Genomic DNA, 18,719 nt, shown 5'->3' with positions numbered 1-18,719 from the left:
TCCTATGCTCCTTATGGGGCAACGTAAGATTGGATGATGACTCAATTAATCTATATATATATATATATATATATATATATATATATATATATATATTATAGAAGGTGCTACCCAAAATTTCCAGTAATTTGAACAGAGGGAGCCAACCATTTGCAGTTTTGCCTTTTGCCACCAGGAGGAGTCAGCAACACCCCTTGTGTGTCACTGTGGACCCGACCATGTCTGCGAGCAGACGTGTTGTTGAGATACGGTTACTATTGTAAAGAGGTGTGTAGGTGGTTTGGCGGGTTTGCAATGGCACAGCAATGTCAAGTCGATGTTGATTATTTTCTTTGATATCCAAGGGATTGTTCACAAGGAATTCGTCCCACCCGGTCAATCTGTCAACGGAAAGTTTTACTGTGAAGTTTTGCAGTGTCTGAGGGGGAACATCCGCCGCAAACGTCCAGAACATTGGAAGAACAAGGTCTGGGTCCTGTATCATGACAATGCCCCCACCCACACATCAATTGCTTTCCAGCAGTTCCTGGCTTCCACTAACAAGGTAGTCACTCCCCACCCACCCTTATCGCCTGACCTTGCCCCCTGCAACATTTTCCTGTTTCCTAAGCTGAAATTATGACTGAAAGGGAGTCAATTTGACTCGACTGAGAAGATCCAGACAGAATTACAGGAGGTGCTCAAGACCATCACGCCTGAAGCCTTCCAGGCATGCATGAACTCGTGGAAAAATCGCTGGGACCGCTGTATACATGCCCAAGAGGACTACTTCGAAGGTAACGGTGAAAACTAGGAGGTAAGGTAACTTATTTTCCTACAATATTCAAATTACTGGACATATATATATATATATATATATATATATATATATATATATTATTTTATATTATATTATATATATATATTATATTATATATATATATATATATATATATATATATATATATTGCCAGACGCCTTAATCCCATACAGGATGGCCACAAACAAATCGCCTCCACGTCGCCCATTCCCCCGCCATTTCACTGCCCCCTCTCTCATATACCTCTCCACTCCATCCCTCCATCTCATCCTTGGCCTCCCCCTCCCTCTCTCCCCCTCCACCTCACTTACATACACTCTCTCGTCAGTCTCTCACTCTCCATCCTCTCCACATGGCCAGACCACCTCAGTGTGTTTCTCCTAATGCTTCTTATCACATCTACATCCACACCACAACGCTCCTTCACATCCTCATTTGTCAGTCTGTCTCTCCATGTGACTCCTCAGGCTCCTCTCAAAAAACTCATTTCTACTGCTCTCACTCTTGACGTGTCCCTCCAACAACGTCCAAGCTTCACTTCCAACCGTGTATCACAATACTGTCATGTTGTAACTTTTTCATTTCCATGCTCACTTCCCTGTTTCTTATCACTACTTTCAAGGAACAAGCAACCTTTCTTCCTTGTTGTGCCCTTTTAAGCACTTCACCCTCCAAACTTCCATTCTTACTCATCACACTACCCAAGTACTTAAATGTACTCACATTTTCCATTTCCTCATTATCCAACCTCACTGTACATTCACTGACTTCACTTCTCTCGAAGACCATAACTTTACTCTTATCCACATTCACCTTTAGATTCCGTTTCTTCACACTCTCCCAAACTCATCCACCAAGCCTTGCAGCTTCCCATCGTTTTCACTTAACGACACAGTATCATCTGCAAACAACAGTAAAGAGAGTTTCCAAACACTGCCCTTTCTCATTAGGGACACTCTAACATCCACTGCCCTACCTCGTATCTCTTTTATAACCCCATCCATGTACAGATTGAACAACAATGGAGACATGACACATCCCTATTTCAACCCAACCTTCAAATAGAAAAATTCACTCAGTTCACTATTCAAACGCACTGCAGCCTTAGCACCCTCATACATACTCTTCACAGCATTCAACAACTTCCCATCTACTCCATATATTCTTAATACTTTCCACAATCCTTGTCTATCCACCCTGTCATATGCTTTCTCCAAATCCATGAAGGCCACATACAACTTCTTTCCCTTCTCTAGAAACTTTTCCACTAAAGATCTAAGAATGAATATCTGATCTACACAACCTCTTCCTTTCCTAAAGCCTCCCCGTTCTTCTCCAACTAATTCCTCTGTTATTTCCCTAACTCTGTCAATATAACCTACCATATACTTTTCCTATTACACTAAAAAGACAAATGCCCCTACGATTACCAAACACTTCTTTTTCCCTTTTCCCTTTGTACAAGGGAATAATTATACATGACTTCCAATCCTTCGGGACTCAACCTTCCTCCCAGGCCAATCTGCACATCTTCCACATCCATTCTACTACTATCTCTCCCCCATGCTTCAGCATTACACCACACACTCCATCAATTCCTGGGGCTTTCCTCATTTTGACTTTCTTCATTGCTTCCACAACTTCCATCTTACTGATTTCTTCCTGTCTTCTCACCTCCCTCCTTCTCCCAGCCATTCCCCAGCCACTTATACTCACATTACTTTATTTCTCTATGTTCAACAATTCCTTAAAGTGTTCTCTCCATCTGCTCACTTTTTCTCCATATATATATATATATATATATATATATATATATATATATATATATATATATATATATATATATATATATATATCGTTTCGTTTTTAATGGTTCCAACATGCTTGTATGCGTCGGCCTTGGTCACCTAATGGCGGCTTTCCATGCTGTACGATCCATTGCAGCCTCCCTGTTCAGTTCCTTAACCCTGAGGTCACATTTAATGACCTCGTCCCACGTCTTCCTCGGTCTACCCCTCATAACCCCACCCTCAATATTAACACTTCTCACCTTCCTCACCCAATTATCATCCCCCATCCTCTCCACATATCCAAACCATATCAATTTACCTCTCCTCATCACAACACCAATACACTCCAGTCCCATCCTATTTCTCAACTCTTCCATCGTAAACCCAGCCCCCCCAGACCTTGCACGCAGGGACGCACTACACATCCACCTAATCATTGTCATCTCTGTACGTCTGAGCCTTCGAATATCCTCCTTTTCTGCCCAGGTCTCACTACCATACAGCATTACACTCCTAATACATGCTGCATACAAAGACCCCTCAGCACGTAGGGAGAGTCCTCTCAATGCCAGGAGAGGCAAGAGCTCCCTGAATTTCTTCCAACCACTTCTCACCCTAGCCACAGAGCTAGCTTCAGCCCCACCTTCAGCACAGAACATGTCTCCCAAATAAGAAAACTCTTCCACACACTCAAGAGATTCACCAGCAAGTTCAATTCTTTCACGCCTGACAATCTCCACCTGCTCTCCCCGACACGCCATACACATAAAATCAGCATTATCTTGCAATCTATCTCTGATACCACTACATCTCTTGTGCACCCATTTATCACAAACACCGCACAAGATGGAATTACTTCCCACGCCCTTGTGGCAAACTGCGCATGGCCACTCTCCCTCGTCTTTGACAGTACCGCCACCAACCCTAGATATCATCACTTTTTTTATCTGCATGTACCCTTAAGCCCTTGTGCTCCATACCATCTTTCCACTTCCTAAACCTCCCCTCCGCCTCCCTTTCGTTCTCTGCAATCAACACCAAATCATCAGCATACAACATCTCCCACGGGAGTCCGTTTCTAAAGTCACATGAGAGGGCTTCAAGTACCATGATAAATAACATAGGACTCAAAACTGACCCCTGATGCACACCAACATTCACGGAAAACTCATCACTCAAATCTCCATTCACTCTTACCTGCGTGCGAGCACCCACATACATAGCCATAACCACCCTAACCAGCCACTCCTCCAACCCAAGCTTTCTCATTGCCCACTTCACCACCTCTCTAGGGACTCTGTCAAAGGCCTTTTCCAAATCAACAAAAACAAAATATAGATCCCTTTTCTTCACAATATATTTTTCCTGAAGCTGTCGAACAATGAATATGGCATCAGTTGTCCCCCTACCTGGCATAAACCCAAACTGCATCTCATCAATATTCACTCTTTCTCTAATCATACCTAGTAAAACTCTCCATTACCTTCATTATCTGATCTAAAAGCTTTATACCTCTATAATTTCCTCTTTCCAGGGCATCACCCTTCCCCTTATACACATTTAGTTACATTCTTCAGCCAATCATCTGGGACAACACACTCATAAATAATCATATTTATCAGGTCAGTGACTAACCTCGCCTCTATATCTCCTTAGGCCTTCAACACATCAGCAGTTAACCCAGACACACCTGCTGCCTTCCCCACCTTCATCCTGCCTATTGCCTCACTCACAGTAGCAGCATCAATCTAAGGCCAAAAGTCAAACACTGGATCTGCTGCCTCCAAACCTTCCCTGTCCAAGTCAAACTCCTCATTCAACAACCGGCTATAATGCTCTCTCCATGCACCTTTAATATCCTCACTGTTCACCACTACCCTTCCTTCATCATTCTTCACACACTGCTCACCTATAATATCCCAATTATCACTCTTCATCTGATTTGCCACCTTAAATATCATATTTTTTCTTTCCACATGATTTAGGTTATCAAGTAAAAGTCTCTGTGACTCAGACTTCGCCCTGTATACCTCTCTTCTAGCCCTACGCTTAGCAGCCAAGTATTCCTCCTTGCTACCACCCTTCTTCCATTCCCGGAAAAGCCTTCTTTTCTCCTTAACTGCAGCTTCTGCACCCTCATCCCATCACCAAGTTACTTTATGTCTTGGTGGTCCTCTTGTCCAACCGCATGTTACATCAGTAACTCTCAAGAGATTGTTCTTGAGGGCTCTGTACTGTTCAATAACGCCTCTGTCTACAGCTCCCTGTTCAGCCACCACTCTCCTCATCTCGCTATAGAAGGCATCCCTTACTACTTGGTTTTTCAGCTTCCATATTTTCCTCCTAGGTACATAAGTCCTCTTTTTCATCACTCGTTCTTTAAGCACCATATCACAAATCAATTGTTTGTGCTGCTGCACACACTCCTCACTTCCTATAACTTTAACATCCCTCACTAACCTCCTATCAGCCCTCCTAACCAGAAAATAATCTATCTGACAGCTATTTCCCCCAGACTCATACGTAATTAACATACTCTCTCTTTTCCTAAAATATGTGTTGCACACAATCATGTCCGTTGCCTCCCCAAACCCGAGTATCCATTCCCCTTCTGTATTCCTTATACCATACGCACATCCCCCATGTACTCCTTCATAACCTTGTGCTGCTTCACCTACATGACCATTTAAGTCCCCTCCCAAAACCACTATCTCATCATCTCGCATACCACCTACTACACGTATTAAATCATCCCAAAATCTATCTTTCTCTGCTTCATCCAGTCCTGCCTGTGGATCATATACCGATATAACTGCAGCTATCTTTCTACCGAATAGAATTTTCACAACCAATATCCTATCTCTTACTCTCATAACCTTCATAACATATTCCACCCATTTCTCTGCAACCATCACACCAACACTCCCATATCCGTCTGTCCCCCCCCCTGCCAAAACAACTTGTAGTAACAGTCCTTCCCAACAATCTTTCTGGCTGACCCACCCCTGTACCCGACTTCCTGCAAACACGCCATATCCACCCACCTCCTACTGAATGCCTCAACGACTTCCCCCGCTCTTCCCCTCAAACTTCCCACATTCCATGAACCCACCCTCATCCCCCTGGGTGATTTTCTGTCCTCAGGCTTGCTTTGAAACTTATTCTAGTGTTTTGTCATAATCAGTATTAACAAACGGGGACAGACATACCACAGGCCCCACTCACTGCACAGTCCCAGGTCCAGGCAATGGATCTGGGACCCCTAGCCCATCAGCTTACCAGTGGCTGTGGTAGTATATATATATATATATATATATATATATATAGATAGATAGATAGATAGATATAGATAGATAGATAGATAGATAGATTGATAGATAGACAGATAGATAGATAGATAGACAGACAGATAGACAGATAGATATAGACAGATAGATGGACAGATAGACAGACAGACAGATAGATATGGATAATTATGGTGAATGAATGTGTGAAGAAGGGAGGTATGGAAAGCAACCCATTCACCATTTGAATGTCTCTTCTATTTCCTTTTGGCTACAGCTAAACAATTTTATTCAATTCAGATGAGATGCTTCCAGGCTATGGGGGTTAGAAACAGCTCAATAACCTCTTCAGCCTGGGAATATCTTCTTTATATCATTTTGTCAAATGCCAGATACCGGTAATTCTGTTCTGCTGTTGATGTTAAGGAAGCTAAGGAACTGACTGGGGATCAAAACGGATGGATGAAGTATTTATGGAGATGCACTTGGAAACTAGTGCATCCCATTTTTAACTAAGTACCGGTATGTACTGTATTGTATTCAATCAAATGCTTATCCTACACAAGATTGCAGTGCACATGTACAAGGGGAAAATATGAAATATGTGTAGATACCTTGAGCTCGTGAGGTGAAGTAAAGATTGGTGGATTTAAATGATGTGTAAATGACTGTGTGTCTAATTTTGTGCTTTCTTTTTCTTCACCTCTGATTCTGATACCTACCTCACCCTATCAGTCAGATGGGAACAGGGGCTGGGATGATGATGATGATGATGATGATGATGATGATGATGATGATGATAATGATGATAATGAAATTCGACACAAGAATGCAACTGAGACGTGTAACTAAGCCTGAAATTGCTGGTGGTACTATACTAGTACTATACTATGTCCACTTTATCTTGGTCTAAAATTGTCATCTCTCCATCCTGAATGCTGTAACAAAAGCGTAACATATGAATATGGTGCTTGTTACAAAATGCTAAGAAAAGGATCTAGAACCATGGTATTACTTTATTCCGCCAGTGAGCTGAGAGAAATACATTCCAAAAGGATGAAAATCTCAGCCAAGTTATAGTGGACAATACTAAAGGTGACACAGATGACTCACAAGCACGGCCCGAGAGCTTGCCACAGCGGGGAGTAAGGCGGTTGTTGTGAATACCAGTGACTTGGAAGGAAGTGGTGCATGTGCCCAGCCTGGTGGGGGCAGGTAACTCTGCCTCCTGCATCTCCACTCTGTAGAATAACAGGAGAAACAGGAGGATTATTAACACCTATATCACTTATGTAAGCACCAGTAAATACTTAACTATCTTTACCTCCAAACATCTACTGGAAAGAAAAAAATGGAATCAAGAATACATAAAATACCATAATATAAACAACTACTGTACCAGTACTAGTACTGTAAAGTACAGTACCTCCTTCATTCCAACAGGGAAGTAAAGGTCTACATCACTCACACATCAAGTGTTATGTTAACTTTTTGAGCAGTAATTACTAAAAATGAGAAAAAAAAATGGAGAAACCTTTGGTACAAAGATGTCTTGTTTCTTTATTTGTGCTTGCACCATATGATTTTACTCAGATTAAGGAACAGATTTCATACAGAAGCAATCAAGGACACTGATGATGAAATAGCAAACATTTTTTCATACTCATATCTGTCAGTCTTTTGACAAATAAGTTAATATGCACAATCAATAAACGGTATATGAGAGAGGGGGGTGTGAGTTGGGAGCAGGGCAGTGAAATGGCGGGGGACAGGGCGACGTGGAGGCGATTTGTTTGTGGCCACCCCGAACGGGATTGAGGTGTCTGGCAATAGATAGATAGATAGATAGATATACGGTAATACTTTTCCCATTCATGAGCTAGTGTAATACTGTACAGTACAATATTTTAGTGGTTCAAATTAAGACAATATCATAATCCCTATTCTACATGAGCTTTAAAAACAGTGAATGCAATAACTCACTCTAAGCCACAGTATTCCTCAGAACGTTTGACCACCTGGAAGGAGCAGCGTTCTTGTGTGTTGTCACTCAGTGGATACTGCACATTTCGGAAGTATGCATATTCCTGTGATGTCCTCATCCCACATGTTCGGTAGACTGATAGGGATCAATCAATTACAGCATTCATCAGTGTAATGTTATGCCATCATTAACTCTAAGTTCAATCTCAGAGGGTATGAGAATGTACATTTACAGTTAGATGTCTAGCGTGCCATAAAAAATGACTAACAGGGTCGGGAGCAGAGGCCTGAAAACCTGGGTGTATGGTACCTTTACCCTTTCGTTGTGTAGAAAGAGCCTCATAATTCGTATAGAAGAAGGAGAATGGAACTAGGACTTCTTTTTTTTCACCAACTTCTGTCCCAAAATGAATAAAAAAGCTGATGCTTATACATAATATTTCTTGTGAACAGGAGACAAGAGTTTGGGAAATGATGGTGCGGAAGTATGAATTTCTTATATAGACAATATACAGCAATTACTAAAGGGTGGAAGTCAGTACTAATTCCATAAAAATGAAACACTGCTATTAAAAGAATAATGAAGAACAGCGGCCTACAGAATTCATGGTGTTGTACAGCTTTACTATACTATACAGACACAGGAAAACATAATCAAGTAACAGACCTACTCTAAACTAATGGACAAACTATACTATATGAACTGATTAAACAAGAAAGAGCTGAAAAAAAAAAGTACAGCTGAATTAACAAGACCATGGTACAGTGGATGGCACACTGTGCATAGCCTAGTTCATCAACTTTAATTTCGGCAGAATTTTTGTACCTTTTGCAGCTTACCTCACATAGCTCAGCAGCAGAGTAGGACAATGCTTTGGCTCAACATCCTTGTTTTAGCACTTCTTCTTAACTAGCATCATATTCTAGTGTTAGTGTCTTATCACCTCGGCGCTCAAGATCGAGGGATGGCAATGTATGCCTAGTTAAAGGGAACAGACTACAGGATATGACAACAGTTATGAGTTTGTGATAAATGGTCTGAAACAATCTATTAACAGTAGTCTGATTACAATGTCACTTCAGCATTACCTTTATCTGTAAAGGATCGTAGGTCAAGCCTCTGTACCAAGGACTTATGAACTCAACTGTTTTTGCTGTTGTTGTAACCCCAAGGTCATCTAGATGTGAACCCGGTGGACTGCAGACTGAAGCTGACCTTTTCCTGAAATCCACCTTCCTCCATTTGGGAAACAGGGAGGGAGCTGGAGGGCGCTTGTATAACTGGACAACAATTAACCAGTTATATCAGTGCCACCGCATGAAGGCGCCCCTCTCTAGCACTGAAACGCGACTATACTTGTCACTACTAACAGATGCAGCAGAGTCCATGGAGGCCAGAACAGAAGTTGCCAAAGTTGCCGGCCAGTGCCAAACATGCTACCTCGCCATAGCAGGTGCCTTTGTCTCCGTTGTACTGGCACTCTGGGTTGCCGAAAAGGTTGAATGGGTTCAGAACTGTAAGAAAGAAAATAAGAATAATTAGACTACTCTGACGATGTTATGAACAACAATTTTTTAAAATGCTGCAGCAATATTACCTGTAATAATTGCACTACAGACTGGTTGGAAGCCTTCATGTGAAAAAGTTCCTTATTGGGGAGAAACGCAGTTCTGGCCCGAGTAAAATTACGAACGGAGGGGGAGGGGATGATGACAAGTGGCAATCAAGGAAGGCTAAAAGGTGGATGGAACGATTTTTAATAGAATGGAAAGACTGCCCGATGTGTTAAAGAGATTTCTTGCATTGGTTGGGCACGTGAGCAGCATGTTGTTGCCGACTGATGCTGGATGGCAGCTGACTTGTATTTCTTACCCCCTCCCCCTTTTCTACTTCTTGGTTATGACTAACTCTGGGTGATCTTGGTTCTTCCTTGGTACTGTACTTTGTTTCTCGGTGGCTCCGGGCCAGGCAGATGTTCCTTTTAGTTGACTCTACAAGAAGTCTGTGATGCTGTAATGATGTTGGGGTTTGTACTGGGTGGGTTGAGTTCGTAGGTTTTGGGGCTGGTCTTGGATGTGTTGTTTCTACAGATTTTTCTTTGCTAAATCCTTAAAATTCTAGCAGTTAAGATTTCTCTCAACTAAACAAAATAATTTCGTGCTGATCAAAATATAATTTCAAAGTGAACCATTGCAACTCGATAGTTTATGAAGCATTTGATTGGTAGGATTTTTATCATAAAAAAATCTTTTGGTGTTAGCCTCAACAAAATACCAAAGTGCTTTACCTGCAGCGAGAGTTAAAGCAAGCAGGAAGGGAAGGATGGAACAAAGCAGGCAGAGTGGGAACGAGGGAACAAAGCAAGCACGGAGGGTAGGATGGAACCAATGAAAGGAGGGAGGGAGAGAGATAAGATGATGAGAGAAGTAGAAAGAAAGGGAAGGAGGGAAGAAGGTAAGATAAGAAGAGTAGGGAGGAATGGAAGGAGGAAGGGAGATAAGCGAAATGAGAAAATTCGGGAGGAAGAGGAGGGATGGAAATATGTGAGATGAGTAGAGAAGTAAGGATGGGGGTAGGGAGCGAAATGGGTAAGGCTGAAAGCAGGGATGAAGAGAGAGAAAAGGGAAGGTAGGAAGTGAGAGAAGTAAATTAATACTAGCATTGAAGGAGGGATGGAGACAGGTAAGCGGGGGGGGGGGAAGGGAAAAAGGGAAGGAGGTACGTAACAGAGGGAAAAGGAAGGAGGGAGGAAGGTAAGAAACAGGAAGGGAAGGAGGTACGTAACAGAGGGAAAAGGAAGGAGGGAGGGAGGTAAGAAACAGGAAGGGAAGGAGGGAGAAAGGTAAGGAATAGGGAGGGAGGTAAGGAGTAGGGGGGGAAGGAAAGGAGGGAGGAAGGCAAGGAAAACGGGGGAAGGGAAGGATGGAGAGAGGGAAGCAAACAACAGGGAGGGGGATGGGAAGGAGGGAGGGAGGGAGGTAAGGAATAGGGAGGGGGAAGGGAAGGAGGGAGGAAGGCATGGAAAACGGGGGAAGGGAAGGATGGAGAGAGGGAGGCAAAGAACTGGGAGGGGGATGGGAAGGAGGGGGACGGGAGGCAAGGAATAGGGGGGAACACAAGGAGGGATCGAGGGAGGTAAGGAATGAGTTAAGCTGGGAAGATTAACCCTCTCTTAACCCTATTCTATTCAGTCATAAGAATCTGAGTGTATATACTACCACCTCTAACCCTCTCATGGTAGCAACAAGTCTAGTAGTCCATTCCAGATGATATTAACCTCAAATTCACAGCAACCTGATTATTAATACATACACCTGGACTGTGGTGCTGGTGGTGTGATGCCGGGGTAGAGGCCCAGGTCAGCGGGGAGCCTCGTGCTGCACACCCCAGTACTGTACCTGCACACAAAGCGAAAAGGGATCAGGATTATGGAGCACCTAAACAAAACGCATTATAATTTTAGGAGTAACATTATTAATACTGACTAACAAGAACAACAACTTTATTATCATCATCATCATCATTATTATTATTATCATTATTATTATTATTACTATTATTACTATTATTATTTATTATTATTATTATTATTATTAGTAGTAGTAGTAGTAGTAGTAGTATTACTATTATTATCATCATCATCATAATCATCATATAATAACAATAATAATAATCATAACATAACTGGAGCTGCCTGGCTATACAAACGTCTCTCAACTTCCTCCCTATCTACCCAAAATCAATTGTACAAACGTCCTTCAACTCCCTATCCCTCAGAGGAGGATGGTGGACTGTAGGAGGAGGAGAACTTAAGCCTGCAGTTCAATGGGTTCATATTTCAGATAAGCCTGAGGTACAGCTACTACTTCCAGTCGATTTTATTCAGCTTGGGCGTGACCTCTCGTAGTGAAGGGCTAATTAGGCTACATCTAGCCTCTACACAGCAAAAACTCTCCCCTAAGCTGCATGAAACTGAAATTAGCCAGAATGAAACGAAATATACCCCCTCGTACAGAAGGGGATGAAAACAAATGAAGATCGAGTTACATAAATAGGATCCCATTTATGGTGAGAGAGGTGGGTGTTTGGTAGCAAGTCACTGAGGGCGGGGAGGTTGCCAGTGGTCACCGTGGGCAGCTGGAGGAATGGGGCAAGGTTACGAGGGCAAGGGCAAGGGTAGTGACAAGAGTAATGGCAGGGGGTGGGGTAGGGGTCAGGGCAAGGTCAGGGGGTAGGGACAAGGGCAAGGGCAGGGTGTAGAGACAAGGGCAAGGGGAGGGTATAGGGACTAAGGCAAGGGCGGGGTGTAGGGACAAAGGTAAGGGCAGGGGGTAAGGACAAAGGCAAGGGCAGGGGTAGGGACAAAGGCAAGGGCAGGGAGTAGAGGCAAGGGTAGCGGCAGGGGTTAGGGGTAAGTGCAAGGGCAGGGGGTAGGGGCAAGGGTAGCGGCAGGGGTTAGGGGCAAGGGCAAGGGCAAAGGGGTTGAGGCAAGGGCAAGGGCAGCGGGTAAAGGCAAGGGCAGTGGGTAAGGGCAAGGGAAGGGGGTATGGACAAGGGCAAGGGCAGGGGGTACAGGCACGGGTAAGGGCAGGGAGTAGGAGCAAAGGTGACGGCAGGGGTCAGAGGCAAGGGGTAGGGGACATGGGAGAGGGTAGAGGTGGGCGACAAGGGATAAGGAACAGGGTAAGGGAAGGAAACAGGGGATTGGGAAAAAGGAAAGGAAAGGAAAGGGCAGTGAAAAGATAAAAGGAAGACGTCAGGAGAAAATAAGAAAGGATACTGAAGACGGTGAGGAATTGAGGACTGGGAAGGAACAAGGGCAGGGAAAGGGGGTGGGGATGGGCAAAGGGAAAGGGTGTGAATGGGGAAGAGAGGGTTGGCGTCAGGAGGTAGGGTAGGCAGGACAGGGATAAGGGCGAGGGGCAGGGATAAAGGGTAGGATCAGGGATAGGGGAAAGGGTTGAGTAAGGTAAGGGTAGGCGAGAGGACAGGGGATGGGGAACTGATCGGTGGATAGGGAAGGGAAAAGGTTAAAGAATAAGGGTAGAGGAAAGGGTATGACACAAAAAAGAGGAAGGGGACATGAGAAAGAAAAAGCAAGAAAGAAGGCTAGAGAAAATGAGAAAGAAGGAATACGACAGGAGAAAAGAAATGAGAGGTGCAAGATGGAGAAAGTAAAAAGGAAAGGAAAGGACAGGTAACATAAGGACGGAATAGAATGGACAGGGAAAATAAAGGATGAAGAAAAAGTACACGGAAATGAAGGACGGTAGATGCTAAATTAAAAGAAAGGAAGGAATGCGATATGGAAAAGAAAGAAAGAACAGGGATGCACGAATGAAGTTAAGAACATGGAGAGAATGAAACAAGTAATGGAAGAAAAAGAGTGTAAGAAAAATAAGGATCGCAGAGGACGAGGAAAAAACAAAAAACAGGAAGAGAGAGGATACGGAAAAGAGGGAGGATAGGGAAAAAATAGAGAATGAGGGCAGAGGAATGGAGAAAGAAAAATGAGGGAAAACGATTGAGGAACATGATTTAGCAAGAGCACCGGGAAAAAAGGACAGGATGAAGAACATAATAAAACGAATGATGGAAAGACAAGTAGATGGAAAAAGGTTGGGGGATAGAAGAAAAGGGTAAAAGAAAAAAGCAGGGGGTAGAACAACACCATGGAGGGGGGTAGGAAGGTGTGGGAAAGGGCAAAGAACAGGACCGAGGGCAAGGGCGTGGGTAGGAGCAACGACGATGACAGGGGGGCAAAGAGTGATAGTGAGGCCAGAAGTGGGGACAGGGGCAAGAGCAAGGGCAAGAGTAGGAGTAGGGGTAAGGATATGGAACAAGGATGAGGGGTACGGGCAAGAACAAAAGAAAGGGCAGGGACAGAAATAAAGGCAACAGAATGGAACAAGCCTGAAGAGTACGGGCAAGGGCATGGAATATGGATGAGCAAAGGCAAACGGTAAGGAATAAGAAGGAGGGGTAAGGGCATGGGCAACTGCAGGGATAGGGGCAAGAGCATGGACAAGGGCATGAAACAGGGATGCGGAGTAAGGGCACGGACGTGGAAGGAGGATGAGGGGTTAGAGTAAGGGAATGGAACTCGGATGACGAGCAAGGCCAAGGGGACGGGTACAATCAAGGCCTGGAACAAGAACAAGGGCAAGGAACGACGATGAGGGGTAAGAACAAGAACATGGGCAAGAACAGGAAGATGGATAAGGGCATGGGACAGGGATGAAAAGTAAAGGCAAGGGCAGGGGCATGAATGAGGAGGGCAGGGGCATGAATGAGGACATTGACCCCAGCTGCCGCCAAAACGGGCTGAGTAAGTGAGGTGGGTGGGCGTCCTCAAACCAGACCCTTCCCTCTCTTTAAATCTCACCACCATCCACTGACTCACCCACTCACTTCTCACACTCCACTCACACCCACTCACATCTAACAGTCCACTCACTCACCCCTCACACTCACTCATTTACCCACTCACTCCTCAAGCTATACTTACTCATTTACTCCTCACACTCCATTCTCTCTTCACGCGCTGCCTACTTACTCTCCCCTCAAACTCCACTCACACTTCACACACTTCTCACTCACTCCTCACACCCGCCTACTCATCCTCACACACTCAGATCACCACAACATACAAAATCCACACACTCCCTCGAAGTGAACTAATTTTTAAGTTTTATATCACCGGGTCCAGCTGACAGTAAATTAATCTATAAAGGACCTAATATACTGTTAACAATATCATTTTACACTGAATATCCAATAACCATGTATGGAGGATGTTATTTCTGTACCTACCCATCAACTTTTTCGTTCTGGCTAAGCACATAAAGTAAATCAAGTTCATTATTACTTGAAGCCATAATCTGCTGTTTTCACTCCGCCCTCTTATAGGTATTTCATTCTGGTCATACACAAGCGATTTTACTCAGCACAAGAAGGAGTAAATGAGCTTGTTTCCATGACTGATTCTAACCCCTTGACCCCAAGGACGTCTTATCAGAGCTTAAAATCGTCTGACGTCAGCGAGAACAAACTAAAGAAAGTGACGGGCTGAAGGGGTTGACAGTGACAAGACAGTGGAGTCGGGCTGCTCTTATTTTGTGTTGATAATACTTCCAGCAGATCTGCCATATCCCGACGTGCCGCTAACAGGGGTCCGACGAGGCAGGGGAGGGGAGGGAAGGGGAAGAGAGAAACAGAGATGGGTAACAACAGGGTGAGGGAGGGGACGGGAAGGGATGGGAAGGAAGGAAGGAGGGAACATTGAGGTGGGTGACAACAGGGTGAGGGAGGGAAGAGGAGAGGGGTAAAGAGAAGAGGAGAGGGTAAGAGATGAAAAGGGGTTAATGGCAACAATGTAAAGATCGCCGTTTCCGAGCGTTGGTAATATTTCCAGTCTGTCATACCTCGATGTACCGCTACAGGGGGTCAGGCCGACTCTACCATTAGGTGATCTGGAGGAAGGGACAGGGGGATGACAACAGGGTATAGGAAGGAGAGGGAAGGAGAAGGGAGAGGAAGGGGTGGTGACAACTGAGGAAGGAGGGGGGAGAGGAAAAGAGGGTGGCAGTACGGTTAGAAAAGGGAAGGGACATGGTCAGGGTAAGGTGCACATGAAGGAACTGGGAGACGAAGATGAAGGTGAGGGTAAGGAAGGAGAGAGAAGAAGGGTGAGGGTTGGGAAGGGAGAGGATGTTGAGGGTGACGGTGAGGAGGAGGAGGGGAGGGTGACAACACGGACAGGGAAGGAGAAGGGAGGGGATGGGAGGGGAGAAGAGGTAAGGGTAAGAGTGGGGATGTACAAGGCACAACACAACAACAACAACCAAACATGATAAACTGGCTCTCACTAGGGCAGGGAACAGTTACATCGGCCTACTTGTAATGTAACAGCAGTACACACACACACACACACACACACACACACACACACACACACACACACACACACATCAGCTAGTTGTGTCCTTGAGTCTCCTACAAGTCTCTCTCACACACACACACACACATATATGGACATCAAACACCAAGCACAGTACCCTAAGACCACCAGGGCAATGTTAACCTCTTTTGTAATCTTGCTGCCTCTTCAGTTTAGGAAAGATCTTTTGTAATGAACCTGTTAAATAAGGCTGCATATAACCCCTGCAGTTAAAGCTGCATCTCCTAGGCTCAATAAAACCATGAAGGGAGAGCTCGAATAATACGAAAAAGATGTCCCCAGGTTGAAGCTGTTAATGAGGTTCAAGTACAGACATACTAATATCTGTCAAACATTATCTTTCTGCCCCTCCCTCCTTTACATTTAAGGCTGTAACGATAAAGCTAATATTTTTTTTATGATAAACATCCTGTGAATGTTAAAATTCTGAATTAATTTTAGATTTATAAACTGTAAGCAACTTCCTCAGTAGCCATACGAGCACATTCCTTATGTTCTTAGCCAAACCTAACCCCTTCATTATAAATGGGGTCTTCTTAAGCTAAATGTAATTGTCTGGTGGTAGCAAACAAAAAATCGTCAATGTAGTGATATGGTTTATAAAGACTGTTTTTAATCTCTTCAGTCAGAGATGTTTTTCTTCAGCTGAATGGAATAATTAGCTAGTAGCAAATATAACACAAAGTGGTAATGACAAATCTAATCTAACCAAACCTAACCTTTCATAACTGGAAGAAGCAGGTTTATATTAACCGGAAAAATTTTATTTTATTTTTTTAAGTTTTGGATAGCCTGCTTCATGGCGGAGTGGATGGTTAGTTTCAAGTCTGTCAAGCTGATAAGGATGGGGGTGTGCATAATGATGAAAGTCAGGTTATGCCAGGTCAGGCTGGCTCATGCCAAACTGGCCTAGTCCAGCCCATAAACACTGCACTGAACAACTGCAGTCTAATTTCTTGAGAGCGGACGTCCGGGATGACCAAATATGTTCACTCAATTATTACGAGTATACCTGTCTGCCTGGATCACAAACACGGGGTATGCCTTCATTATCTCACTGAAATATTTGGCTTTCTTAGTGACGTTGTTGTTGTGGCCCTGGGTTCATCTGGATGCGAACTCGGCGGACTACAGGAAACTGGCCACATCAACCGAGGGCTCCTAGTGATCTTTCGTTGAGTTTGTGTGTCGCGATAGTATGGTGTATGAGGTAAGCAAATGTGCTGTGATGTGAGTGGCTACACTGCAGCGAGGGCACAGTGGACTGTTCGTGATTCATATTTTTTGTTGGTAATGAAGCCGTGAGAAGTTATGATCACGTCGAAGTCTGGATAGGTTAACTCGCGTCTCTTTGGGAAGGGCAGAAGGATGCTGTTTGGCTGGAGGTTTTAGACGGCTGTGGTGGCTGTGTCTGTGTGCTTGTGATGTGTGGTATTGGGTGGAAGAGAAAGGATGTTGTTAAGGCATTCCGAGTTGTACTGAAAAGTTGTTTATTTTTTCCTTTGTGTTGAGGGATGGTGTTATAATTACAATGATGAGATGGATCTTCTGCTGAGCGATGAATTTTGTATCTATCACGTTCATGTGGTCCATGATTCCCAGCACCATATACCTCTGTTTCTTGGTGCAGGTGATGCATATCTTTACTAATTGTAACGTGCACCTTATTACCATTTATTGTAACCGAATATTCTGGCGAAAAAAAAAAAGTGGAGGAAGCTTGCATATACTGGAGGAACTACATGTATATCCTTGTGTAACGCTACACCTGAAGATTCAGAAAGAAAAAGAAAAATCTTAGCTTTATCGTTATTGCCTTATATATAAAGGAGGGAGGGGGAGAGAGATAATGTTTGACAGATATTAGAATCATAGCTGAGACAAGATTATTCTGTTTGTACTTGAAACTAAAATATAAATAGTTTCATAAATTTAATCGCAGCAGTATACGATTTCAGTATTCACCGTGTTACTGCTGAATTACATGAATAACGTAATTATGGAGGTAGGTATGTGAAAAAACTAGGGAGTAATGACTAATTCAAAAAGCATAAACTAGCCCTTCATCTGTGTGTGTGTGTGTGTGTGTGTGTGTGTGTGTGTGTGTGTGTGTGTATGTGTGTGTGTGTAAGCGTGGGAAGGGTGTGGGTGGGAGGAAAGCCATTTAGGAAGGAGCGTGGGAGAGCAGGATGGCTGGTCTTGCTGATAACAAAGGATATTCATGATGGAAAACCTGAATACGAATGTCCTGTCTCTATGGAGGTAGAAGGAAAGGAAAGGAAAGAAGAAGGGAAGATGGACGAAGGGAAAAGGAAAACAAAGAATACAATGTCCGACTCACAAATAACAAGAAGCGGTGCCAAGGCACAACAAACCCGTCCCCGGCAGTCATTTTAGTGCTGACGTATAAACACAAGAGGATATCTAGTCAACGATGTCACATATCAAATTTGGAGTCAATCAGGTGAAAACTGACGATTTTATACCCACTTAAAATTTTAGGCCCGACCCACCTGCCACTGATCTCCCTACCGCTCACTGGGGGGTGGCCCCCCTGATGTAGTGAGGCAGGTTATAGGATGCAGATTTTAAAGATGCACCTTTAGGTTCTGATTGCATGTCGATATGGCGAATTTGAAAAGAGTTATGGCGAAAAAACGATTTTTTTTTTTTTTTTTACTTTTTCTTTTTTACATTTTTTTTTTTGGGCCTACAGCCTGAGTCTTGACCCAGTTTGGCCTAAAATTTAATTAGGTGATCAGAAGGTCATAGCCCATCATACCTGCAATTATAGTCAAAATCGCACCAGTAGTTCTCGCGTAAAGCTGTGAACAGACAGACAGACAGACAGACAGACGAAAAAACAAAATGGAAACAATAGCCTACCCGTCCCGAAGCCCCT

At 43.7% G+C, this 18,719-nt stretch overlaps 1 protein-coding gene across 1 annotated transcript in view; it reads right to left on the bottom strand.

The window, feature by feature from the left end:
* Positions 1-18,436, bottom strand: part of LOC145417568 (uncharacterized) — a 30,330-nt gene extending 11,894 nt beyond the window's left edge. The window contains exons 1-5 of the mRNA XM_080286275.1: positions 18,357-18,436; positions 11,170-11,255; positions 9,228-9,371; positions 7,857-7,992; positions 6,987-7,114 (exon numbers count right to left, since the gene is read on the bottom strand). Of these exons, the coding sequence (XP_080142401.1) occupies positions 6,987-7,114; positions 7,857-7,992; positions 9,228-9,371; positions 11,170-11,255; positions 18,357-18,436 (574 nt within the window). The remainder of the gene's footprint in view (positions 1-6,986; positions 7,115-7,856; positions 7,993-9,227; positions 9,372-11,169; positions 11,256-18,356) is intronic.
* Between the last annotated feature and the right edge of the window lie 283 nt (positions 18,437-18,719).

This window comes from Coenobita brevimanus, chromosome 110 (assembly GCF_032717465.1).
Source record: "Coenobita brevimanus isolate Jiangsu-jjx chromosome 110, ASM3271746v2, whole genome shotgun sequence".
Taxonomy (NCBI): Eukaryota; Metazoa; Arthropoda; class Malacostraca; order Decapoda; family Coenobitidae; genus Coenobita; species Coenobita brevimanus.
The sequence above is the reverse complement of the archived record's forward strand: the minus strand, read 5'-3'. Positions and strand labels throughout refer to the sequence as shown.